This window comes from Crocuta crocuta, unplaced genomic scaffold (genome assembly GCF_008692635.1).
Source record: "Crocuta crocuta isolate KB4526 unplaced genomic scaffold, BGI_CrCroc_1.0 scaffold141, whole genome shotgun sequence".
Lineage (NCBI taxonomy): Eukaryota > Metazoa > Chordata > Mammalia > Carnivora > Hyaenidae > Crocuta > Crocuta crocuta.
Window position 1 is genome coordinate 5,297,590 of NW_027527951.1, and position 26,782 is coordinate 5,324,371.

Here is a 26,782-nt window from a genome sequence, read left to right on the forward strand (position 1 = left end):
GCTGGCCCCGCCCCGGGCCTAGTCAACACCACCGCGCTCCGGTGGCCGCGCGTCGGCGGGCGGTGGAAACAGAGACGGAATGTCGGCTGTCCTGCAGCGCATCGAGCGGCTCTCCAGTAGGGTGGTGCGCATCCTGGGCTGTAACCCGGGACCCATGACCCTGCAGGGCACCAACACCTACTTGATAGGGATCGGCACCAGGTAAACGTCCCTCTTCCTCCCCGACAAACCCCGGGGCCTGCGGGACGCCCAGAGCCGGGGCGGCGACGACTGCTCGCCGGAGGCGGAGAGGCTATGAGCCGGCAGCCTGGGGCTCGGTGCCCTGCGTCGGCCAGGCTGCCCCACGTCAGACGCCCCGATTCCAGGCATCCCCTGAATCACCATAGTACCGGGTGGTAACCTCTCTAACTTACAAATGGCTGATGAGAGAGAAATAATGGGGGGAAAACGTCCTGTTTTTGAAACCCCATTTACTTTGCTTGATGTTGAATGCCAGAATGAGTGTGTTTAAGATGTTGAGAAATTAGGATCGCCTGGAGCTAGTAATCCGGAAAAGCGTTTACTTTGCTCACCTTCTGCCTTTGACTAGTGTTTTGCTCGGAGTATAACTTGCCCTTCACTAAAGTAGATTACTTGTGCTGAGGCCTTTTTCTTAACTCAGCAGCAGAGGGCAGGATTTTCTTGCTTGCAAATTGCTGGAGTCTGTGAAACCCTAACGAGCCCCCTAATCCCTTGGGAAGGAGGAGCCCACTAACAGATTTTGGGTTTTGTTACTATTGTGTGGCCTCATTTAAGTTATTTTGTTGGTGGAATAACCTATCTGTGTTTCTAAGATTTTTCTCCTCTTCAACTGTATTGTTTTAGGGTAATTCTGCAGAAGTGGAGAGGCATGGTGTGCTGCACAAATGTGCATTGAACAGTTTTTGTATGCTTCTTTAGTATATATCCCACATAAGACAAAATAAAAATAAGATAACAGCTCTTCTTTAGCCTAGAATTTAATCGTATATTTCAAGGTGTTAGGATTCATAAAACTGATTTCCAAAAACAGTTTAGTAAGAATAATTGGAGCTTTCATTTGAAGTATCTGCTGTATTTGCTGAATGTTGGATGGAGCAGGATGAAGGAACCAGAAGTACTAAAGCCAGGAAAACAGAAGTTACGTTCATAGTAAACAAAGATCAAGTAGGTACAAAAACTGCTTTGGGCTGCCGCCAGAATCTAGAAGGATAGAGAATTCAGCAGAAAACATACCTCAGAGCTAAGATACAGTCTGTCTTGGCTGAGACTCCCTCACCCCAGGAGGTCCTAAGCATTCTCTTCTCTCTTCAGTGTGTCATCTTAAACTAGTTCCAATGTCAGTACCTGTAATAAAATTGAAGATAGTCAAAATTACCCTAAGTCTCTTAGGAAGCACTATGTTGGAGGTCATATACTATCTAACAGTAAGTTCAGTGCAGCCTGCTTTTCTTCCAGCAATGAAGCAGATGACTGGTTCTGTTTGAAAACCAGATGATGAAGTTGGCCTGCATTTAGGGGCCGTGTTGTATGAAAAATATATATCTTTAAACACTAGAATCACTTTCAGTGTAGCAGAGTGTTTGTGTAAAAGGGACATAGAGAACCTGGAAGTGACTATTGTCTTCCACTTTACACTGCTTACATTACCACTCACATAAACTCCTGGGGTGGGATGGCCAGTGGAATCACTCATATATGACATATATGTAATGAATTCATCTAGTTGAGCTAGAATAGCATGCAGGTGATGTTACTCTGCTGTATAAAGTAGAAGTCAGGTAGCAAGAGATGAATATTAATTGGATACAAATAAGAGGTCAGATATTGGTATCCACTTGTTCTGCACAAAACAGTTCTAAGATCACAGGGGGTTCCTATATCACCAAACCTAATGGCATTTCTCCATTCCTATCTTATTTGAACTTCAATACCTTTTGACACTGTTGACCATTCCCCGGATTTACTAACACCACAGTCTCGAGGTTTCCTCTTGTTCTTTCTCAGTCTTTTTTTTTTTTTTTTTTTTTTTTAATAAAATCGGCCTCTTTACCAGGTCTTTAAGTGTGTGAGTTCCTCAGGATGCCATCTTAGTTTCTCTTCTGTTGTCATGGTATATTCTCCACCTAGGTGATCTTGTCTACTTCCTTGGCTTCACCTAAGATCTAGCCATTAATAGCTCTCAACTTTATAGCTCCAGCTTAGATAAAATACAAACTTGATCTGAGGAGCCTGGGTAGCTCAGTCAGTTAAGCGTCTGACTTGCGCTCAGGTCATGATCTCACCTGTGATCTCTGAGTTCTAGACCCATGTCGGGCTCTGTGCTGACAGCTCAGAGCCTGGAGCCTGCTTCGGAATCTGACTCCCTCTCTCTCTGCCCCTCCCCTCCTTCTTTCTCTCTCTGTCTCTCAAAAAATAAATAAACATTAAAAAAAATTTTTTTAATATAAACTTGGTCTTCAGATTAGGATAGCCAGCTCCTTTTCTTAAATCTGTACTTGGATGACACAGCCACTTAAAACTCAGTGTTTCACAAACTGAACTCCATACCTTTTCCACTAAACCCAATCCTCTTCCAGTCATCTATATCTTTCTTGGTAAACAGAACCATCCCCACATTTGATCGATGCAAACGCTTAGTCCCCTCCCTGCCATTTCTCAGCTTCTTGCACATACCTCCGTGCCATTTTGAAGAGCTTTCCATTTCCACTGCTGTCACCCTGTCCACACCAGAATGACTCTTGCTTAGGCTTCTACAAAGCCTAACTGGCTTCTCTGGAACTGTTTTTGTCTTTCTCTAATCCATTCTCCCCCATGTGGCAGGAATAGTATTTTGAAAATTAAAATTAGAAGGCCTTGCATTTTGTGGCCTCCACTTGTCTCATCAACCTCATCTACAACCTATCCCCCATCCCAGCCAGATGGGTTGTATTCATTCTGCCTCCTGGCTTCCCTGCATGTTTTCCTCTGTCTCCCACTTATCCCTCTCCACTTTACCAGCTGTCTTCACTCAGCCTGTAGAGTTCAGTCAAAATATTTCCTCAAGGAGGCTGTCCCTGACCCCTTACACTATATTAGGTTAATGTAATGCACTGTGTTAGCACTCTACACTTTTCATGGTCCTTACTGGAGTGGGGGGAAAAAAAGGTTTAAAAAAAATTTTTTTTTAATTTTTTTTTTTTTTTTTTTTTGACAGAGAGAGAGACAGCGTGAGCAGGGGAGGGTCAGAGAAAGAGGGAGACACAGAATCTGAAGACAGGCTCCAGGCTCTGAACTGTCAGCACAGAGCCTGACACAGGGCTCCAATCCATGAACCATGAGATCATGACCTGAGCCAAAGTTGGACGCTTAACCAACTGAGCCACCCAGGCGCCCCCCAAAAAAGATTTTTTTGTGTAAAAAGAAGCTTCATGTCTTTCCTCACTTCCACTCCCCACTAAACTAGGTACAGTGAAGGCTTATTCATTACTGTATCCCCAGCACCTAGCACAGAGCTTTGTACATAGTACAAGTAGTACAGTAAATATTTGCTGAATGAATGAATGAGTGTTCTCTAAGTTTTCTCTTCATTTTTCAGTATTATGGCTACGATTTCTGAATAACCGTAGTTGTAGCTGGTGTTCCTTCATTCTGATCAGCCTGTGTATGCCAAATAAATTTCCCTAAAGCACTACAAACGGTACTGTGTACAGAAGTACTCAATAAACATTGGAATGGACAAATAATAGCCAGATCTTCTGACAAGTGTTTCTGTCTTCCTCCTCTGCTCAAGAATCTCCAGATGCTGCGAGTTTAACCTTTACTATCCAAAATTATAACTTCCTTGAAGGCAAATAGTATATCTTTTAATAGGAAAATGCAATCTAATGTAGCAATTAGAGTTGAGACTCTGTACCTAAATCCACATTCTAGCTTATGACTTTGAACAAGACAGTTGACTCTTTAAGCTTCAGATTCCTTAGTTGTGCAGTAGAGTTGAACAGTACTCTCCTCAAAGGATGTTATGAGGATTCAGTGAAATTTATTTTTTTAGTATAGTTTATTGTCAAGTTGGTTTCCATATAACACCCAGTGCTCATTGCAACAAGTGCCCTCTGCCATGCCCATCACCCATTTTCCCCTCTCCTCCACCCCCATCAACTCTCAGTTTGTTCTCAGTATTTAAGAGTCTCTTATGGTTTGCCTCCCTCCCTCTCCCCAACCATTTTTTCCCCTTCCCCTCCCCTATGGTCCTCTGTTAAGTTTCTCCTGATGCACATGAGTGAAGACATATGGTATCTTCTTTCTCCGCCGGATTCAGTGAAATTTAAATGAAAAATCATATCAAAACCACTTACTACCTGACTGGCTGGCTGGGCATCTGGGTGGCTCAGTCAGTTAAGCATCTGACTTGGGCTCAGGCCATGATCTCATGGTTAGTGAGTTGGAGCCCCACATTGGGGTCTGTGCTGACAGCACAGAGCCTGCTTCTGATCCTCTTTCCCCCTTTCTCTCTGCCCCCCGCAACTTGTACACGCTATTTCTCTCTCTCTCTCTTAGTATAAATAAACATTTTTTTAAAAGGTACTTAACAAATCCTAGCATATAGGAAGCATACCATAATGTTAGCTATTATTATCTCTCCTGCTTCCCTCATAGCATCCAAACAACACTGGGTTCATGGTAGGAGCTCAGAAAATACCTGATGATTTGCATCTTATAAAGTATATACCACATGATAATCATTTGCTAGAATTTGAACTTAATTCAGTGTATATTTATTGAGAGTGTATTTTGTGCCAGGGCTGTTCTAGACAAGTGGGGTAGGTACATCAACAAACAATAGTTCATTCCCAGTAGCTCAGGCTTGATTTTATCATCTCTTCTTCCTCTACCAGAATAAGGGGTCCTTCCTCTGAAGTCTGTGGTCCCCCAAAGGATATAATTCAGGAAGTCTGACCTTAGCTGGGGGAAATAATTTTACCTTTATTAACCTCAAACTGAAAATTAACCTTTATTCAATTATGAATTTGGGCAAAACAATTATAGTAGTAATAGCAGTACTTGTGATTTTTTTTTTCCTCCAGTATTTTCATAGCATGTTACAGTCATGACAAATATCTCAAAATAGTATGTGTATTCATCACCATTTAGAAATTATGGTCATTTGGGGTGAATGGGTAGCTCAGTTGATTAAGGGTCTAACTCCTGATTTCAGCTCAGGTCATGATCTCACAGTTCGTGAGTATGAGGCTCATGAGTGAGTATGAGGTTCGTGAGTATGAGGGTCAACATGGAACCTGATTGCAATTCCTTTCCCTCTCTCTGCCTCTCCCTCACTCATGTGCATGTGTGCACATGCTCACTCTCTCTCTCTCAAAATAAACTTTAAAAAATATTTTTTAAAAAGAAATTATGGTCATTAGAGGCTTTGGTGCTGATCTTGTTATTTCATATGATAACAAAGAAGCACATATAATACTTATAGCATAATGTTTTTTAATTTTGATAACTTTTTCAGTCTAATTGGTTTATTTTGTAATCTGTTTTATTTTATATATTCCAATACATTATTCTGAGACTAGTTCATAGGTTTTACCATGCTGCCAAAGGGGCCCAAGACATTAAAAAGGCGAAGAACCCATCACCTAAAGTTGTCCATCAAAACCTGCTGAAGTATGCCTCATATCCAAAGAAAATGTGCATTGCAGGTAGGAAGGTATGGATTCAAATATATTCTCTGCTAGAGTTGTGACTCTGAGCAAGTTCCTATATTACATATATATCTAACTTGTCAAGGCCTCAGTTTCTTCATCTATACAATGAGAGAAGAATCTCAGGATTGTTTTGATGATTAAATAAGATAAAAAATAAAGCTACTGCCTCCAACAAACATTTATTATCTATAAATTATCTATTATGCCACTATCAGGGTTCTAGCAAAACCAGACAAGGCTTCTGTCCTCCTGGAGCTTAAATTTGTAGGTTGTGGTAGGGTGTGGATACAGGCAATAAATAAATAGACATGTTAGTACATAATGTGTCCCATGCTGGCAATGTCATCAAAATTCACTGTGGCCCAAACCAAATTTATTTTACATTTGTTCCCTCCAGTGTTTATTGTCCTGGTTAATGACATACCAGTCATCTCACCTAGAAACCACAGAATCGTCAACTCTTTCCTTTCCCTTCCAACTCCAGTTGTTTAAGAAAAATCCTGTTGAAGTGCCTGGGTGGCTCAGCAGGTTAATGTCCAACTATTGATTTCAGCTCTGGCCACAGTCTCATGGTCGTAAGATTAAGCACCAAGTTGGGCTCCACACTGAACATGGAGCCTGCTTAAGATTCTCTCCCTCTCTCTTTGCCCTCCCCACCACATGCATGCACGCTCAATGTCTCCCTCAAAAAAAAAAAAAAAATCCTGTTGATTGTATCAATGTTTTTTAACCATCTCCTCTTTTTATATTTCCTCTGCCTCCAGGACCTCCTAATACATTCTTGGGCCAGTATAACCCTCTAGTTTTCCTGTCTCCAGAAGGGGTTATAATACAATGTACCTGTGAAGTATAGCCACTGCTCCATGGAACTTAAGGTGTAGATAAAAGGCTGTGGACCACAAGGCCATTTACACCTCCCCCACCCCACACACACACCCCAATCCTGCAAGCAGACAGGTGGTTTTTATTGGATCTCCGGGAATAGGGTTAGGGAAACAAACCATCCAATATAAAATAGCCATGCAGTTTCTTCCTGTCATATTTACCCCATGTTAATGGTTTGCAGAAAGTGGAACTGGTTACGTCACTGTGCCTGTTTGTTTATTTTCATAGCCCTCCCCTCTTCCCACCCTACACTAGTATGAACAGGATGTTTTGTCTTATAAGGAAGACATGGCATATAGTAGATAATTCATATAGTTATTGTATTCATGAGTGAATGACTCAGAATTTTCATTAAGACAAATCTTCTCTCCCCAAACATGAATCAGGGAGGTGTTACTGTAAAGCAGAATGATGTAAGAAGTTGAGTTGGCGCCAGAGTGGCTAAAAGGAACAAATCAGGAGACTCCAGGTTCTGGCAAGGATGTGGAGAAACGGGCTCCCTCCTACACTGTTGGTGAGAATGTAAACTGGTGCAGCCCCTCTGGAAAACACTGTGGAGGCTCCTCAAAAAATTAACAATAGAACTCCCCATGACCCAGCAATAGCACTGCTAGAAATGTACCCAAGGGATACAGGAGTGCTGATGCATAGGGGCATGTGTACCCCAATGTTCATAGCAGCACTCTCAACAATAGCCAAATCGTGGAAAGAGCCTAAATGTCCATCAACTGACGAATGAATCAAGAAGATGTGGTTTATCTATACAACAGAATACTACATAGCAATGAGAAAGAATGAAATCTGGCCATGTGTAGCAACGTGGATGTAACTCGAGGGTGTTAGGCTAAGTGAAATAAGTCAGGCAGAGAGAGACAGATACCATAGGTTTTCACTCATGTGGAACAGGAGAAACTTAACAGAGGACCATAGGGGAGGGGAAGGGGAAAAAATAGTTGGCGAGAGGGAGGGAGGCAAACCATAAGGGACTCTTAAATACTGAGAACAAACTGAGAGTTGATGGGGGTGGGGGAGAGGGGAAAATGGGTGATGGGCATGGAGGAGGGCACTTGTTGTGATAAGCACTGGGTGTTATATGGAAACCAGCATGACCATAAACTATAATAAAAAAAAGAAGTTTGTGCATTGGTTCTTAAGAAGGAAGATGTCACCCTTATTTCTTCAGTCCAGGAAAACTTCCCAGAGAAAGCCCGTCATCCCAGAAAATAGTGAGGAAGGGCGAACAAAGTATAAGGAAGGTTCAGAACCATAAGCAGAAAAATATAACTAACAGGGTTGTCTAAGTCAAGAAATAAAGCAACTCAGACATTTCCCCATGCCTCCCTACTACCTTCATTTTTATGTGGAAGGGAACCAATGTAAAACTTGAGTGGTAAGTGTTTGATGTAGTGCAGAAGACTAGGTTTCTTTAGGAATACCATTGAATCTAATTCTTTCATATCTATGAGACATTGGAGGATGTTGTAAAAGGTCTCAAAGACAGTGGATGGGGGAGCCTGGATGGATCAGTTGGTTAAGCCTCCAACTTCAGCTCAGGTCGTGAATTCACAGTTTATGAGTTTGAGCCCCACATCGGTCTCTCTGTCAGCGCAAAGTCCATTTCAGATCCTCTGCCCCCCTCTCTCTCTGCCCCTCCCCTGCTAGTGTTCTCTCCCTCTCTCTCAAAATAAGCATTAAAAAAAAAAAAAAGAGTGCATAAAAGCACATTCTGGAGCCAGAATATCTGGGTTTGAATGCTGGTTTGGCTATTTATTTGCAGCATAACCTTGGGCAAGTTACTTAATTTCTGAATACAATAATGAAATACCTATTTGAATAAAATTTTTTAATGTTTACTTATTTTAATTTGTTAACATTTATTTATTATTATTGAGAGACAGAAAGAGACAGAGCATGAGCATGGGAAGGGCAGAGGGAGAGGGAGACACAGAATCTGACGCAGGCCCCAGGCTCCGAGCTGTCAGCACAGAACCCAATGCAGGACTTGAACTCATGAACCATGAGATCGTGACCTGAGCCAAAGTCTGATGCCTAACTAACTGAGCCACCCAGGTGCCCCAATGTTTATTTATTTTTGACAGAGAGACAGAGCATGAACGGGAGAGGCAGAGAGAGGGGGAGAGACATAGAACTGGAAGTGGGCTCCATGCTCAGTGGTGTCAGCACAAGCCCGACATGGGGCTCGAACTCGCAAACTGTGAGATCATGACCTGAGCCGAAGTTGGAGGCTTAACCAATTGAGCCACCCAGGCACCCCATGAAATACCTATTTTAAATAGTTTTATGGGGTGGGGCCTGGGTGGCTCAGTTGGGTAAGCATCTGATTTCACCTCAGGTCATGAGGCGGTTTGTGGGTTCAAGCCCCACATCAGATGGCTCTCTGCCGACAGCTCAGAGCCTGGAGCCTGCTTCAGATTCTGTGACTCCTCTCTCTCTGCCCCTCCCCTACTTGTGCATGCATGCTCTCTCTCTCGCTCTCAAAAATAAACATTGAAAAAATAGTTTTGTGAGGAACATAATTGTTAAAACATGTAAGGTTCTTAGACCAATGCCATTTTTAAGTGTTATGTAAGTATTCAATATTATTGTGCCTTGAACTTGCCAAGTTCAGACTTACATTTAAACTATAGGTTTTGTTTTGTTTTGTTTTCCTGTTGAAAGAGAGAGCATGCACACACACAATCTGGAGAGAGGCAGAGGGAGAGAGGCTCAACGCAGAGCCTGACATGGGGCTTGATCCCACAACCTTGAGATCATGACCCGAGCCGAAATCAAGAGTCTGACACTCAACTGACTGAGCCACCCAGGCGCCCCTATAAGTTTTTTTCAAAGAACTTTTCTTACAGTAAGATTACTGTGGTTAAGGCAAAGTATCATATAGTTGGCTTTCAAGGAGGTTGAAAGCCAAGCGATTTATGCAGTTTCTTGAATGTAATATGAATTATCTGTGTGTCATATGCTGATATTCACTCTGTGTTCCAATTGTGTGATTATCTTCCATTTAATTTTCAGGAGAATCCTCATTGACACTGGACAACCAGCAATTCCAGAATACATCAGCTGTTTAAATCAGGCTCTGACTGAATTTAATACAACAATCCAGGAAATCATAGTGACTCATTGGCACGCTGATCATACTGGGGGCATAAAAGATATTTGTGAAAGCATCACTAATGGTAAACAGAAAGCATTAATTGGCACCCCTGGATATACTTTAAAAACACTGAATTGTACACTTTACAAGGGTGAATTTTATACTATTGAATTATATCTCAATAAGCTTTTATTAAATATTATTATATGAATGCTTTCAGCATGTCCTCCATCCTGCATATATAGATTATTTATTTGAGTAGGATATGTGTTTTCATATTTGCACATAACTTTAAAAACTGATACAAAGTTATTCCTTGACATTTGTTTTGTAATTCTAAGATAATGGTGAGTTTTTTGGAAGGATTATGTACCAAAGATCCCATAACTAGAAATATAATACCTCTACGTCTGAAAGACAAAATTATACAGATTAAAAATAAACACATACCAAAAAACCTCCCCATCTCACTCCAGAATGAAGACAGTCTTATTATATAATGCCAGTTCCCAGAATAGCATATTATTTTTTGCCTCAGCCTCCAAGATACAAAATAGTGAAGTTTGGGGCTGGAGAGGGAAGGTCTGGTCCCAGTTGTTTTATTTTTATATTTGCAGTATTTCTGTCTCCTTTATCTTCCATTGTAGCCTGATTTCTGTGCCTTGTCAGTTTTTCCCTGAATGTCTTTTTCTCCATGTTGTCTGCTGCTGTCACCTTAGTTCTGATATTCACAACCTTCCAGCTTCCAACCTTATTATAGTCATCCCCTCCTGGTCTTTCTGATCTCTCCCCCTCCAGTGCCCCGCCTAGAGCTGCCATATTGATTAACAGGTTAATAGTATCTCATTTTCTTTCCAAAGACTGTACAGTGGCCCCATATGGTAAAGTTTAAATCCTTCTGTTCTTTGAAAGGAAGTATAAGGCCCTCCATGGTCTGAGCGCATCTAATCCCATTTTATTTCTGCTTCTCAGCCAGTATTTTGCATTAAACAAGTTGGTAGCATTGCACTGTTGCACATATGCCATGCACGCGGTCATTTCTATGCTTTTCCAAATGCTGTTCCCCTTATCTAGAAGTCATTCTCTGTACCTTTTCCCATATTACTCATCCTGTAAGCCACGCTTCAAGTTATATCAAATCTATGAATCTTTTCCTAATTGTTTCTTCTTTCTCTTAACTAGTATTGCTTTTATTGGCTGAATTGTCCATTTAGTATTCATTAAATGAGACTGAGTATAGTTCTTTAATTATTTCTTGTTTGTAAATGTTATGTCCCCAATTGTGATAGTTGTTCATCATTTGGATGTCATGGTGCTTATATTCATTATATATAGTATACTGGTTAGATAATTGGCACTCAGCTATTGATTGGTTAATTGATTTTCTTAATGTCAGTGAGAGGTCTAGTATGGGTTAAATTTATTTTAACAGTTTAATATCTTAGCCCCGGGTTTTGGCATTCACAGAAAGAACACTGCACTCTCATCTTTTTATTATTAAGTACCATGATGCCATGACTTCTATTGTATGTTAAGACCTAGATAGAAAGAAAGTTCCCAGGTACTGTGTTACTCCGTCTTCAACACCCATCTTGATAGCAAAGCTAGCTGAGATAATGAAGAACTACTTTCAAACTTTTGTATTAAGTAAGAATGACTAGAAAATCTCAAGGGCTTCTATGTAGACCTAGAAGTGCATGAAAGAATAAAAAGCTTTTGTTGGGAATGAAAACATAATTACCATTCCAGAGATAACACTGCTATAACCCATCCCATTTTCTCTTGTCTCTCTCTTAATGTTAATATTTTTTGCAGTCTTGCATAGTGTTAGCTCTATGAAAGCTGATCTCTTAAAAGGCTGAATTATCATTTAAAGTATGACATAATATATTTTACATGTTTTGTTACTAGACACTGCGTATTGCATTAAGAAACTCCCACGGAATCCTCCAAGAAAAGAAATTATAGGAGACGGAACGCAACAATATGTGTATCTGCAAGATGGAGATGTGATTAAAACTGAGGGTGCCACTCTCAGGTCAGTAAACATCCTTTAGCCAGGGAAGGGGGAAGAGGTTATGTATATCTTATAAAAAGAAAGGAGAGGAAGATTTCTGCATATTTGCTTATATGAGTGAAGAATATCTCAGGAAGGGTATAAAAGATCTGATAACATTGGTTACTCTGGGAAGAAAGACTGGTTGCTTGAGAAATAGGGAAAAGAAAAGACTTTCCACTCTATCTACCCTTTGTAAATTATTTGTTTGAATTATATGATTACCATTTTTTAAATAAAATTTAAATTAAAAAATGGATCAGCATTTCCTGCTAGGGTGGTTTAGGGCTCTAACCATCAATTAAATTAAGGACCTTTTCATGCTCTAAAAGAGGACCCATACCTAAAGTAAATACATTTTAGGCCAGGCCCATAATCTCCCATGAACTAAGTGAGATTGAAAAGTTGTTTCAAATTCAGTAATTTAACAACTGAACCTGTGGTTCTTCTCTGCCCCCCACTATCGACTCGCTTTCCGACTTCAGAACACCTACTACTCTCAGCATTTAAGATTGTAATTTTTCTTCTACAACAAAAACTGGCTCCACTTCACCTTTATAGCTCTCCTTTTCCCCACCCACCACATCTAATGAGGTTAGTTTTTGCCTTAAAAATATTTGTCCACTTGTCCCCTTTTCTTCGTGTCCACTACTAGCACTGCTTTTTACTTAATATTCCTGTCTCCAGGCTCCCCTTTCCAATCTACCCTTCATAACCCATGTCACTTGAAACCTTGAATAACTCTCACTGCACACAAGATCATGTTTATTCTCCTTACCATGTCACTGTCTGACCCCAAACCACTTTCCTAGTCTAAGTTCAACCACTTTTCTTGTAAACACAATTAACCGTATCCAAATATTCCAACTTCAGTTCACAGGTTTCTCACCACAAGAACCCTTTCCAGGCACAATTAACTGCTCCTTCCTCTAAGTTTCATATTAATTTTATTTTATTATGGTAATTATTGAGTTGTATTGTAATTTGTGTGTGTGTGTGTGTTTGTGCGTGTGTGTGAGTAGGTATTTCCTTAAAGGTTAATAAACCCCTTAGGTTCACAATATTAGTTAATGCCAGTTGCTGGAGCAAACCAACCCCAAAATGTATAATGCTTGATACATGAATTAAGTTTTCTTCCCGGTCTTATAAAGTCCAGAAAAGCTTCCTGATAATCCAGTAACCCCCGCACCTGCAAATTATGTTTCAGACACCTTCCATCTTGTGACTCCACCATCCTAAATAATTGGTTTTCAGGCTCACCTTGTTCACCTCAATTGATCCAATGGGTTGTAAAGAAGAAGCACAGAAGGGATCTTTCATGGGAGGCTTTCATGAACCACACCTTCCGTTACATTGGCTGTAAATTCAGTCATGGGCCACTGCTGGCTGCAGGCAGGCTGAGAAATAGAGCTTAAATTCATCTCCAGGAAAAAGAAGAAAGGTTTGATGATAGGCTGGCTCTTCTCGACACAAGGCAGATACCAGGTTCATCTTCAGATCCTCAGTCCCAGGCACATAGAAGGCACGGAATATTTATCCAACACATAGTAAATGTCTACAAAGAGGGGAACAGATGAATGAGAAAGAGAAGATGAAGAACTGGGTATTCAGGCCCCCTTTCAGACCAGTGTTCCCTTTTCCTACTATGCTGTTGATTTATAAATATGATTTATAAGCCAACTGATTTCTGGGCAATTTTCTTAAAATGCTCTTGTTGGAAATATGATAATATCTCCTAAAAGTTGTCCATGATACCTAAGGATAATAAACATTACATTACTACTTCTTCAGGGAGTCTTCTCAACAATGGTGACTTTCCCCCATCACACATTAAGGATCTGTTTCAAAGGCTTGGGAACCATGGTACTGGTTTATTAGTTATTACAGAATCATGGATATTAGACTTATACCTAATTTGCAGATTAAGAACATTCAGTCCTAGGTAATTAATTACCACCCATCTGTCATGAACACACCATATCTTTTTAAGCTTTTTAGTTAAAAAAAGCTTTTTATTTATACAAAAGGAAAACTGTATATATCATACTGATGATTGCACCGTGGTGAATTATTACAAACTGAGCATCACTGGAGCAAGTAATGACAACATCAGTTCCCAAAAGCATCCCACATGCTTGCTTCGTGTCACTGCCTCCACAGTTGACATGCAGTTGAATATGATCTTACATTTGAGGTGAACTAATGCCGAAGCCCTCAGTATTTTCTGAATTGCATTTAATTTTTCACTGAATTCTGATTAAGATAAATTACAGAAATCTATTTTAAGATTTGGGAGGTAAACTAAAAGAATTAAAAAAAGTAGACCCACTTTTTAAAAATGACTTAGTAAATAACCTTTTCACCAAAATCTAATTATACTAGAATTTGAATAAAACATTTAGTTTGCCGATAACCATGATTTCCAATTTCCATTTTAAATACAGTTAGTAAAACCCAGTTGTTTTAAATGTTAACAAGAAGATTCTTTAAGCAAAAGTTCCATAAATGGGAAATTAGAATCTACTTAAGTCAAGTACTTCATGTCCAGTTGATCTGGTCTACTTGCCAATTTGTGGGAAAAAAATACAATAGTGTTAGAGACAATACCCACCAAGAACCCTTTAGTGAAAAAGAAGAAAGCAGGTTTTCAGTAGGATTTGATTCTGAATATAACCTTCAAGAATTTTCTAATGACCTAAGGTCAGTTTCTCAAAGAAAAGTCAGTCTGACAGCTTTTGTTTCCTGTTCTAAATCTTCTAAGAGAGCCATATTTATAAAGTCTGCTCTATCATAGAAGGGGCAGAACTAGATAAATGAGCCACCTGATGAATGGGAAGGCCACAGCTGCAGTTCCTCTGATCTTTAGCAAAGCACCTCTGATGTCATTTCTTTTCCTCCCCCTGCCTATGTGAAGTGAATTTTAACACCCTTTTAATGCAGATTAAAGCATTTGCTGTCCAGGTGATAGAGAACTGGAATTTCTGATCCCCTAATTTAAGACATCTTATTGCCTTGGTTATCAAAGAAAATCATTACTGAGTTCGGGAGTGGAGAATGGGAGGGAAAAATAAAGGACACATTGCAAGCACAGTGACAGATAAGACAGTCTGCAGGCTCTGAAATCAAAGAGTGCTTCTCCAAATCAGTTTTTGTAGATTAAGGAAAAAAAAAAAAAAAGATTGGGATTCTGTTCACAAATGCATTGTATGTGTGATTGTTCATAAGATTGTCCATAAGGTGTGGGAAACCCACGTATTTTGATAGCTGTGAAAAGACACCTCCTGGAATTATTTTTATGTAACATTGAATACTTTCGTTAATAGATTGCAGCAGGTTTAACCAGACAAAAGAGATGTCTCCATGTCATTTTTATCTCTCCCTGCCCCAGACCTGGAGCCAGCCATGTCTTCAAGAAGCCCTGATTTCTTTCAGTGGGAAATGGTATTTAGAAACAAAGAACTAAGTATGAGGTGTGCTCATTACTCCTGGACTATCATTACTTCTGGGCCTTTCATGGAGCTCAGGGAAAAAAGGATGAATTCATAATGATTCCTCAGTTCAGATGAGAAACAACCCGAAACCTTAATTTCCTCATTCATATAGATTTCTTCCTTATCCCACAGTAAAAAAATCTTGCTTCTCATAGGATACAATAAACACAAAATAATTTCAGAAACACAGCAACCTGTCACACTGTCAAAAATAAACCTATTAAGCAAGGTTCAAAATCCATCCAGTTCTTTTAATCTTAAGATAATATTCTATTAAGGATGTATAATCTCAGTATTTAAAAGTTATTGGAGTTAGTATGGCTGTATTATCTATCTGGTACATAGTAAGATTGGCTTCTTTCTGTATTCACTGTTAATGTTTTCTTTCACCTTTTATTTAGTTTAATGTTTAGAATATAGTAGCTTAAAAAGTTAAAACCAGGGGCACCTGGGTGGCTTAGTCGGTTAAGCGTCCGACTTTCGCTTGGGTCATGATCGCGCAGTTCGTGGGTTCGAGCCCCGCGTCGGGCTCTGTGCTGACTGCAGCTCAGAGCCTGGAGCCTGTTTCAGGGTCTGTGACTCCCTCTCTCTCTGACCCTCCCCTGCTCACGCGGTCTCTCTCTCTCTCTCCTAGAAATAAATTAAAAAAAAATTTTAAAAACTTAAAAAAAAAAGTTAAAACCAATAAAAAAGTTATTATCAGAGAAGCCTTGCTTGCATCTCTGTTCCCTACACCCCACCTGCCTACCCCTATAGGCAACTATATTCATTTGTGTTTTTATTTATCCTTCCTTTCTTTTTACAAAAATAAGGAAACATACGTTTTCATTTCCCCAACTTTCTATACAGAATAGCAATCATCAGCACTCTTTCACACTTTGTTTTTAAGAGAAAAGCATCTGTTAGCATTTAATGAACCTCCCTCCACATGGCTTCAAGCTCCCAGGACACAGCCCCTCGACACACGCACCCTTAATCTTCTGTTCAGCTCTCACACTGTCATCGTGTCTTCAAGGTGACAGGCTGTTTAGGGAGTTTTCCCTTCCCCAAAACTTTGTAGTACCCGATCGCACCACATCAGTGATAGGGGCAGCTCCAGTCTTATTTTTGGCAGCATGTACCTGAGTCTGCTCACTGGCCACAGTCCGCTGTCCACTGTTTATCAAGGTTGACAGTTGGGCAGAAGTTCTCGTTCCTCTGTGGTGATGCCTCATACCAACTTTTCTGAAATAAGTTGGATGATACTTGTCAAAGTCGATCCTGTGCTGATGCATGCTTTTGGGTGCTTCCATGCTTGCTGATGGGGCTGAGGCTGTAGCTCCTAGGACCCATAATTTCCAGGTCTTTCTCAGTATGGATGTCTGTATAGAAAAGGTGCTTGGTGACAAGGCCAAATGGAAGTGGGGCAGGGGGAGAGCTTAACCAACTGTAAGGAGTCTGAGGGTAGAGGGGGTCAAGGATCTGCTTTGTGGCACATTCAGCAGAGTTGATGTTAGGGACTGGCCCAGGGCCATGCGCTCTCATCAGGGTGGTGCCAGGTGCCAGAGTATACCTGCCTGTGTGTCTCAAAGGTCCAAATGCCAGGCCAGACACTCATCTCCAGGCTCCCAGACCCATACCAACCACCTTGTCCTGAGGCTCCCCGTGCATGGCCTGAAAGACCGGACAAAGGTCAGGGGTAGGTGGTTGGGGTGCAATACCAAGTACAGTTCGCAGCCTGCACCGGCAACAGAGCAAAGGCACGAAAAGAACCATGCTTTTTTTTTTTTAATCACTTGACAATATATCCTGCAGATTACTCCATCTCATTTCATAAGAGAGCTTCATCATTGTTTTGATGGCTGCTACATAGTATTCCACTGTGTAGACATACCACAATGTGACCACAGTGTCCTGTGGATGGGTTTGTGGGTTGTTCCTAATACTTTGTTTTTATAAATAGTGTGATGAATAGCTTGTATGTATTTTTTGTATATTTGAAGGTATATTTTCATGGTAAATTTCTAGCAGTGTGATCAATGGGTCAAAAGTTTATGTAATTTTGCTAGAAAATGCCAAATTCCCTTCCATATGGGCTTTACTGTTTTGTTGCTCTCCCACCAGCAACTTATGAAAGTGCTTTTTTCTCATAGTCTCACCATAAAGTATATTGTAAAATAAACATATACAAAGAAAACTGAAAAAAATGTTTTTAAATAATAAAAGACACTGTCTTTGAGTAGTGGAATGATTGTGAATTGTTACCTACTTTAAGTATTTTCCTTTCTCTTTTCAAAATCTGTTGTAATCAGCACAAGCTTATTATTGTAAAAAAGCTGGGAAACTATTGAATTTGCACTTCAGAATGAGAAATTTGATTTGAAGGAGAGAATTTTCTGGTGATTATTTTCAATTAATTACTATTAATTTTAATTCCTTTCAAAAAAGGAGATTTTTTTTCAGGGTACCTGGGTGGCTCAGTTGATCAAGCCTCCAACTTCGGCTCAGGTCACAATCTCGTGGTTTGTGAGTTTGAGCCCCATGTTGGACTCTGTGCTGACAACTCAGAGCCTGGAGCCTGCTTCAGATCCTGTGTCTCCCTCCCTCTCTGCCCCACCCCAACTCATGCTCACTCTCACCATCCCTCTTTCTCTCTCCCTCAAAAATAAATAAAAACATATAAAAATTTTTTAAAAAAATTTTTATATGTTTTTATTTATTTTTGAGGGAGAGAGATAGAGACAGAATGAGCAGGGGAGGGTCAGAGAGAGAGGAAGACACAGAATCTGAAGCAGGCTCCAGGCTCTGAGCTAGCTGTCAGCACAGAGCCCGACGCGGGGCTCAAACCCACGAGTCGTGAGATCATGACCTGAGCCAAAGTCGGACACTCAACCGACTGAGCCACCCAGGTGCCTCTAAAAAAGTTTTAAAAGGAGCTTTTTAACTGGTTAACATGATTTGTTTGTGTCTTACTGAGATAAGGACAGAGGATAGATTACTTCTCAAAATTTCTTCTGAGCCTTTGAGTTTATAACTATTACTGTTTCTTCTTTATCTTTTAACCAGAGTTATACACACACCTGGCCACACTGATGATCATATGGCTCTACTTTTAGAAGAGGAAAATGCTCTCTTTTCTGGAGATTGCATCCTAGGAGAAGGAACAGCTATATTTGAAGACCTCTATGAGTATATGAACTCCCTAAAAAAGTTACTGAACGTCAAAGCTGATACCATATATCCAGGTGGGTAGTTTCTTACATCTAGCAATCCACTTGTGTGACATGATGGTGAAGGTTCATTTTGGTTTGTCTGTATGTGTATTTGTGTTTTCAGGGCTTGAAGAGATAGACAGTGATTCTTTAAATTACCCCCCTAAATTTTATCAAGCCATGCAATTATAAAGGCTGAGAGTAATATTAATACCTTTTTATAAAGATATAAGGGTTATTTTTTAATATCAACACAGCTATTAGTAGAACTATTACGCAAAGGAAATAAATTTACATTTTTCATTCCACAAACTGTCTTCATTTCTGTTAATTTGATTTCTGTTGTAGATCGCATTTTAGCAGTGAACTCTGAGCTCTCGTTTCTTTCACTCACACTATTGAAATATCAGTAGCTTCCATGTCAGCCGTAAAATTGTATATTAATTTCACTTCTCCAGAAAAAGAAACCTGTTTTAGTATCTCAGCTGTCACTGCGCTGCTCTGCAATTTGAACTTCCCTTGACTCCTAAAAGCGAAGAAAGACATATGACTGGACAAGAGGGCTCAGAAGGAAAAAGAAAATAGGTTACCTAATTATTTAAGTCCTTCCAACTGTTCCTAACCAGAGAGCCATGGAAAGACTTGTAAATACAGTGTCTTCAATGCCCTTATATTCTCTCACGGGTTTCTACTGCTGAGAGGATAGGAAACAGAGTGGAGCTGGGCGTTTGGATTTCTTATGACTTAAGAGGAATGGAAGCTGACAGCTGTTTTCAGACAGAAGAGAGTACATGTTTGATGTACTCACACTGAAGCAGAGCTAATGAGAGGCTGCCTTAGTAAAGGTTCTTAGAGTGTTTGCTTTAGTGAACTGGCTTACTGGCACAGCAGGAACTTAAAATATGTTCTGTAACCATAGCTACCATATATTAAAGCCTGCTACCTCTCAGGTACTGTGCAGGGACCTTTACAGTGTCGTCCCCACAAAAACCCAGTGAAGCAGGTAGTGGTATCTTCACTGCACAGCTGAAGAAACAGGCTCGGGGATTCAGGCTTTGATGGCCACACAACTAGTGAGTGATAGTCAATATTCCAACCAAAGCCCATGCTCTTTACATGATAGCAGACTAGTCTGCTTCTGAATTTGTTCTCAAATAGGTTAAACATCCCTCTTGAAGACTTGGGCCATATATAATTTGCACTATCTTAAAGAGCAACTAAATTTTAATATCACTTAGGAACACATGGGTGGCTCAGGCAGGTAAGCGTCTGATTGTTGGTTTTGGCTCAGTTCGAGCCCTTCATCAAGCTCCACGACTATAGCACGCACGGACCCTGCTTGGATTCTGCCTTCCCCCTACTCATGCTCTCCTTTTCTCAAAATAAATAAATGTTAAAAAAAAAAACAAAAACACCTTTAAGAACTTAAAAGAAACTTTTACTATAACTTAATCTGGCTTGTCAGCATTTCTGAATTACTAGCCTATACATAAGATTCTTAAAGTTTTACTGTGGTTCTTGTGAATTTTTAATAGATCTTGGTCACTTACATGAAGCTACTTTTTTACATTCCTCTTTTCAATCTTTTATAAGTGTTGCATGGTGGTTAAGAGCACAGACTAATTGAAAGCTCGCAAGTCAGAACCCTAGCACCATCCCTCCCTCACTGTTTAACTGTGGGCGAATTACTTACCCTCTTTATACTTCAGCTTCTGTTATAAAGAAGGTATAATAATAGTGCCTACCTCATTGGACTCTTCTAAGAGTAATATATATTATGCATTTAGAGCAGTACCGGGCAAATAATGAGCACACTATAGGGGCACCTGGGTGGCTTAGTCGGTTAAGCGTCCGACTTTCACTTAGGTCATGATCTTGCGGTTCGTGGGTTCGAGCCCCGCGTCGGGCTCTGTGCTGACTGCCAGCTCAGAGCCTGGAGCCTGCTTCAGTCTGTGACTCCCTCTCTCTCTGACCCTCCCCTGCTCACGCTGTCTCTCTCTCTCTGTCTCCTAGAAATAAATACAACATTTTAAAAATTAAAAAAAAAAAAGGAGCGCCTGGGTGGCTTAGTTGGTTAAGCGTCCGACTTTCACTTAGGTCATGATCTTGCGGTTCGTGGGTTCGAGCCCCGCGTCGGGCTCTGTGCTGCCTGCCAGCTCAGAGCCTGGAGCCTGTGTCAGTCTGTGACTCCCTCTCTCTCTGACCCTCCCCTGCTCACGCTGTCTCTCTCTCTCCTAGAAATAAATAAAACATTTAAAAAAAAATTAAAAATAAAAATTAGAAAAAAAAGATGAGCACACTATAAATATTACCTATCCTTACTCACGTGATGACTATTTTTGTTGTTAAGTTTTTATTTTTCATGTATATGATAACATTTCATACAGATTTTATCTGATATAATTCTCTGGGTTTTGGCATTGTATGTAATTTTTGAATCTCTTATATCTGTATCATTTCCTAAACAATTCGTATTTGGAGTACTTAGTATGCTTTTCCAATACATCATATGAATTACTTTTAAATGTTATGAATTAACTTCAGTTGTACTTAATGTTTCTTATTGAAATAATTTTTATAATTCTAATTCAGGACATGGCCCAGTAATCCATAATCCTGAAGCTAAAATTCTAGAATACATTTCTCACAGAAATACCCGAGAACAGCAGATTCTTACATTACTTCGTGATAATTTTGAAAAATCATTTACAGCAATGGAGGTTGTCAAAAGCATTTACCAGGTAATTTTCATTTATCTTATTTGTACATAGTAACAGTTTTATTAGAATAATCTATGCAGGGGCACCTGGGTGGCTCAGATGGTTAAGCATCAGATTCTTAATTTTGGCTCAGGTCATGATCTCACAGTTTGTGAGTTCAAACCCCACATCAGGCTCTGAGCTGACAGAGTGGGGTCTGCTTGGGATTCTCTGTCTCCCTCTCTCCCTCTCTGCTCTCACTTTCTCTCTCTCAAAAATAAATAAATACATTTAAAAAAGAAGAAGAAGAATCTATGTAATAAAACAGATATGGTAGACTTATCACATCCCAAAACAGAGTAAGTCTGTTTATTTTATAAGTAGTGCTGCTTATATAAATTTGAGATCAGCAATCTCAACTTTCTAGAACACAGAAGCTAAACAAACAAAAATGGACTTGGGAAACCAAAAAAAACATTCCAAACTATCATTAAACCTTACATACTTCATTCTGTAGGAGAGACCATTACCAGCAGCCTCTAGTGATTTATGTTTTATGGTGACCATCTTGATTATTGGTGTCCTAGGCCATAGCGATTGAGAAGGGTAATCTGCTAGAGACATACTGAGATGATGCCAGGGAGAAGTGGTAGCGATGCCTAACAAGGAAGAAGTTATTTACATAATATGTAAATAACTTAGTATATAGAGAAAAAAACTCTCACATCAGTAGCCTCTGAGCATATCATATATAACAGCACTATGTGGCAATTAATTATTATAATTCAGTTTCTCAGCAAATGTTTATTAGATATCTACTGTATGGACAGTATAGAGATTAAGAGTGTAGGCTTTGGAATAAGATTATATGGGTTAAACACCNGGGTCATGAGTTTGAGCCCCATGTTGGGTGCAGAGATTACTAAAAAAATAATAATAATAACAAACTTAAAAATAAAACAAAACAAAACAAAACAAAACCTCCCTCTACCACAACCTGTATACCTGTATGCCCATAAGATACATGAGTGAAAGGTGAGCTTGAAAAGTACCTGGGCCCAGTTATAATTAGTANAAGGTTAAATGAAAAATAAAAACCCCTGCCACTGGGCTGGCTCAGTCAGAAGAGCATGTAGCTCTTGATCTCGGGGTCATGAGTTTGAGCCCCATGTTGGGTGCAGAGATTACTAAAAAAATAATAATAATAACAAACTTAAAAATAAAACAAAACAAAACAAAACAAAACCTCCCTCTACCACAACCTGTATACCTGTATGCCCATAAGATACATGAGTGAAAGGTGAGCTTGAAAAAGTACCTGGGCCCAGTTATAATTAGTAAAGAACTTTAACATTCCATAGGCCTAAATTATCAAAACACAATTATATCATACTCAGTGTGCTTTGTTTTTAAAGGGAGGGATGAGTGATTAAAATGGCTAAAGATAAAAAGTGCCATTGGCAAAGCAATAATATAAACTTTCTTTTTTTTTTTTTTTTTTGAGAGAGAGAGAACGCTTATGCACAAGTAGGGGAGGGGCAGAGGAAGAGGGAGAGAGAGAATCCTAAGCAGGCTCCACATGCGGAGCCCCACTCAGGGCTCGATCCCACGTCCGTGAGATCATGACCTAAACTGAAATCAGGAGTCAGATGCTTAACTGCCTGAGCCAGCCAGGAGCCCTGGTAATATAAATACTTAAATTCTGTGAAGGAGTTCATTTCCTCATAATACTAGAGGATAGCCACTCTAGACCATACATTGGTACATGGGGTTTTTTTCTCCTGACTTAAGTGTAGACAGCAGAACTCTTATAACCCTCCCAGATGAGTCACTCAGCAGTTGCCCATACCTAAAAAAATGGTGGCTCTGCATTCAGAGGTGTACTCACTATATATATGTGTCAAGTACCTGTTGCATATAGAATACTGTCAGGTAGTATACAGAGACATTCATGCAACATTTACTAGATTCCTTTCCTGTGCCACACAAGGAGTTACACAGATGAGTAGAGATCCATGCCCTCAAAGGACTCATAGTTTAGTGAAGACAGACTTGTTCAATGGATAGCAATAATACTGACTCTATCATTTTTGAGCACTTTATTATGTGTCAGGTGCTGTACTTCTTGATTTATACTTACAAATGTAATTTGAGGTCCTTAATTCATATATCTTGAATTCTCAGTACATAAAGATATTATCATTCCAATTTAATAGTCTTTAAAAAACAAACTGGGGCGCCTGGGTGGCTCAGGCAGCTAATCATCCAACTTCGGCTCAGGTCATGATCTCATGGTTCGTGGGTTCGAGCCGTGTGTCGGGCTCTGTGCTGACAGTGTGCTCAGAGCCTGGAGCCTGCTTGGGATTCTGTGTCTCCTTCCCTCTCTGCCCCTCCCCCACTCATGCTCTGTCTCTCTCTGACTCTCAAAAAGAAATAAATGTTTAAAAATGTTTTAGGGGCGCCTTGGTTGCTCAGTTGGTTAAGCGTCCGACTTCAGCTCCGGTCATGATCTCACGGTTTGTGGGTTCGAGCCCTGCGTTGGGCTCTGTGCTGACAGCTAGCTCAGAGCCTGGAGCCTGTTTTGGATTCTGTGTCTCCCTCTCTCTCTGACCCTCCCCTGCTCACACTGTCTCTCTCTCTCTCTCTCTCTCTCAGAAATAAATAAAACATTTAAAAAAAGTTAAAAAAAAATTTTTTTAAACACTGACTCAGAAAGTTAAGTAACTTCCAAAGGTACAACACTAGCAGATGTCACATACACAAAAGTGAGATGTCAGATACTACTCATATCTTGCTTTTTCTATCGCCCCAGTCTTCCTCTAAGACCTCTACACAGGATGTCAGAGCATTAAAGAAAGGAATAAATTGCAGGTGATGGAAGATGCAGGGTATTAAATCTTGTCTGGAAAAGCTTTAATCATTTAATTGAGTCTTGAAGAAAGAGTAAGCATTTCCCAAGCCAGAGTACAGGAGAAAAGAAGCCATCCTAGGCAAGAAGGAAAGACCTGCCCTGGGAGTAATAAAAGACCATTGTGTACATCTGAAAACCCACAAAGAAACTGCCTATGACTGGAGCACACAATGCATATGGGGATGGGCAGGAAAGGAATCCCAGGGAATGATGCAGGAAAGGCAAGCATGATCAGATCATGGATTGACCACCATGCTAAAAAAGTTGGGCTTTAGCCAATAACCTGGGCATAGCCACTCAAGGATTTTGGAAGAAAAGTCACATAATCAGATCTAAAAGATCACAGTGGTGGGGGCACCTGGGTGGATCAGTTGGTTGGGCATCCTACTTTAGCTCAGGTCGTGATCTCGTAGTTCATGGGTTTGAGCCCCCTGGACATGGGTTTGAGCTGTCAGCACAGAGCCTGGAGCCTGCTTAGGAGTCTCTGTCTCCCTCTCTCTCTGCCCCTCCTGCACTCACACTCTGTCTCTGACTTTGTCTCTGTCTCTCTAAAAATAAACAAACATTTTAAAAAATTAGAAGATCACAATGGTGGATACGGTATATGGAGCTTAAGGGGGGGTTGGGGGTTAGAAGTTTATATTTGGGAACATTGATGTCTGATATTGCTCTGCCAAGTTGGTTGTGTAAGATGTGAGTCAACAATACAACTCATTATAGATATGAATGCTTAGGGATGCCTGGGTGGCTCAGTCAGTTGAGCATCTGACTTCAGGTCACGATCTCACAGTTCATGAGATCGATGCAGAGCCCACTTTGGATCCTCTGTACCCTCTCTCCCTGCCCCTCACCCACTCTGTCTCTCTCTCTCTCTCTCTCAAAATTAAATAAACTTTTTTTTAATGAATGTTTAAGAGAAGTCTAAGGAAGTTTCCAGGATGAAAACTAAACGATGAGAGAGGTAGGATAACCAATGGAATCGTACAAAGATACTATCATGTAACCTAAGAAATAAACCATAGGGCCAAAGGGTCTGTAGCATCATCAAAACTATCTAGAAGAATTTTTACAGTTATTTATTTATTCATTTATAAAATGTGGAGTTCCTACTATGTACCATTATGCTAAGCACTGGGTATTCAGTGATGAACAGAACCGACACTGTTAACTGTCTTTCTAGACCGTTCAGTCTATTTTATCTACAGGTATATAGATAGAAATATAGTGGCCTAAAGGAAGACATGTGCAAGGTGAAATTATTTTTTTTAATTTTTTTTTAATCATTCCCTTGATTTTTATTTATTTATTTATTTATTTTTAACAGTTTATTGTCAAATTAGTTTCCACATAACACTCAAGGTGAAATCATTTTGATTATTCCTCTATAAAAATGTATTTAAGTTAAAAATTTTTCTCTTTCATTGCACTTTTTCTTTAATAGTTTCAAAATGATTAACTCATTCTTTTTTAAAAAGGAAATGTTCTCTTTCACTCTTGTCTTGCTTTCAGACTACTCCTGAGCATTTACACAAAATGGCTGAAAGTAACATCTTGCTTCATTTGAAAAAATTAGAAAAAGAAGGGAAAATATGTAAGTATACTTCCAAATTGCAAATCTTTTATTACCGGCATCTCAAATATCTTCTTACAAACAAACCAGTTTCCTTTTAGGAAAAATAACATCCAATGAAGTCCTTCCCTGAATATCGCTGTAAGACGGAGAAAACAGGCACTAGAAGGGTTAGTAGTGAAAGGCCAGTGGACCACAAGTCAGAACCCAAAGCTCCCACAGGAATCAGAATGTTGCCGAGGGGCTGCAGTTCTTACCCTCCGGGACTGTAATGAAAGGCATGTAACGGGAACATAGCTTCTCCTGTCCCAGCCACAAGACCACGAAGACTCTCACATGCAGAAGGTTCGGGAACAGCCAAATGTTTTAGCAGTAGTAAAGGTAGTAACACAAAGGTGTTAAAGCCGTAATTCTGTGTTTACTAGTTTTAGGTTAAGTCATCAAATTAGTAATCTTCCTAGAAGCTTAATCCTTAACATCAAGAAGCTTAAAACTTGAATTTTGTATAGACGCTTCAACAATGCTTTTATATGTACAAAAAAAAAATACCCACTTTATATTGAGCAACAAAATTATTTTAGGAATGAATACTTTTACTAGCCACAAAATAACTTAAAATCCATTGAATTTGCTTATCTGTTGTTAAATTTTTACTCTCTCATTTTCTTTCCACAGTTAGCAACACGGATCCGGTCAAGAAATGGAAAAGTCTTATTTAGTTTCAGATTAAGGAAAGCTTATGTTGATTTGTTTTTAGAGAATGATGTGATTTTCTTCACTATTCATTATTTACAGGGAAGATAGAGTATAGAACATTGAAAATAACCCTATATATACTATAAAATATTGTCACATTTTCTTCTAAAATAAATATTACATTTCACATGTGTACATTACTTATCTAACCTGAGTCTTTTTTTTTTAATATGGAATTGTTGAATCAGTATATTGTACACATGAAATTAATATAAGACTGTATGTTAACTATACTAGAACAAAAATTTTTTTAAGTCTTCAACAAAATAGTATCAAACTGAAACTCACAACACATAAAAATAGAGTTAAACACCATGACTAAAAATGAAACACCAAGGAATACAGGGGTGTTTTCTTATCCAAAATCAATGTAATGTACTATATTAATGGAATAAAG

At 39.6% G+C, this 26,782-nt stretch overlaps 1 protein-coding gene across 2 annotated transcripts; it reads left to right on the top strand.

Annotated features, from left to right (window-relative positions):
- LACTB2 (lactamase beta 2) lies at positions 1 to 26,520 on the top strand. Of its 2 annotated transcripts, XM_077752448.1 has the most exons (8): positions 121 to 201; positions 5,583 to 5,716; positions 9,630 to 9,793; positions 11,623 to 11,749; positions 18,304 to 18,482; positions 21,042 to 21,190; positions 25,569 to 25,650; positions 26,305 to 26,520. In XM_077752448.1, exons 2-8 carry the CDS (start codon positions 5,676 to 5,678, stop codon positions 26,346 to 26,348), a joined length of 786 nt encoding a protein of 261 aa, XP_077608574.1. In that variant the 5' UTR covers positions 121 to 201; positions 5,583 to 5,675; the 3' UTR covers positions 26,349 to 26,520. The 2 variants fall into 2 exon arrangements, with proteins under 2 accessions (XP_077608573.1, XP_077608574.1); XM_077752447.1 differs by lacking the exon at positions 5,583 to 5,716 and having other exon boundaries at positions 1 to 201.
- The last annotated feature ends 262 nt before the right edge of the window (positions 26,521 to 26,782 follow it).

Bases quoted from the DNA above. Each gene is read 5' to 3' on its own strand.
- LACTB2 (XM_077752447.1), top strand. From the start codon at position 80: ATGTCGGCTGTCCTGCAGCGCATCGAGCGGCTCTCCAGTAGGGTGGTG. The intron at 11,750-18,303 runs GTCAGTAAACAT...TCTTTTAACCAG, and splicing joins ACTGAGGGTGCCACTCTCAG to AGTTATACACACACCTGGCC. The intron at 21,191-25,568 runs GTAATTTTCATT...TCTTGCTTTCAG, and splicing joins TTGTCAAAAGCATTTACCAG to ACTACTCCTGAGCATTTACA.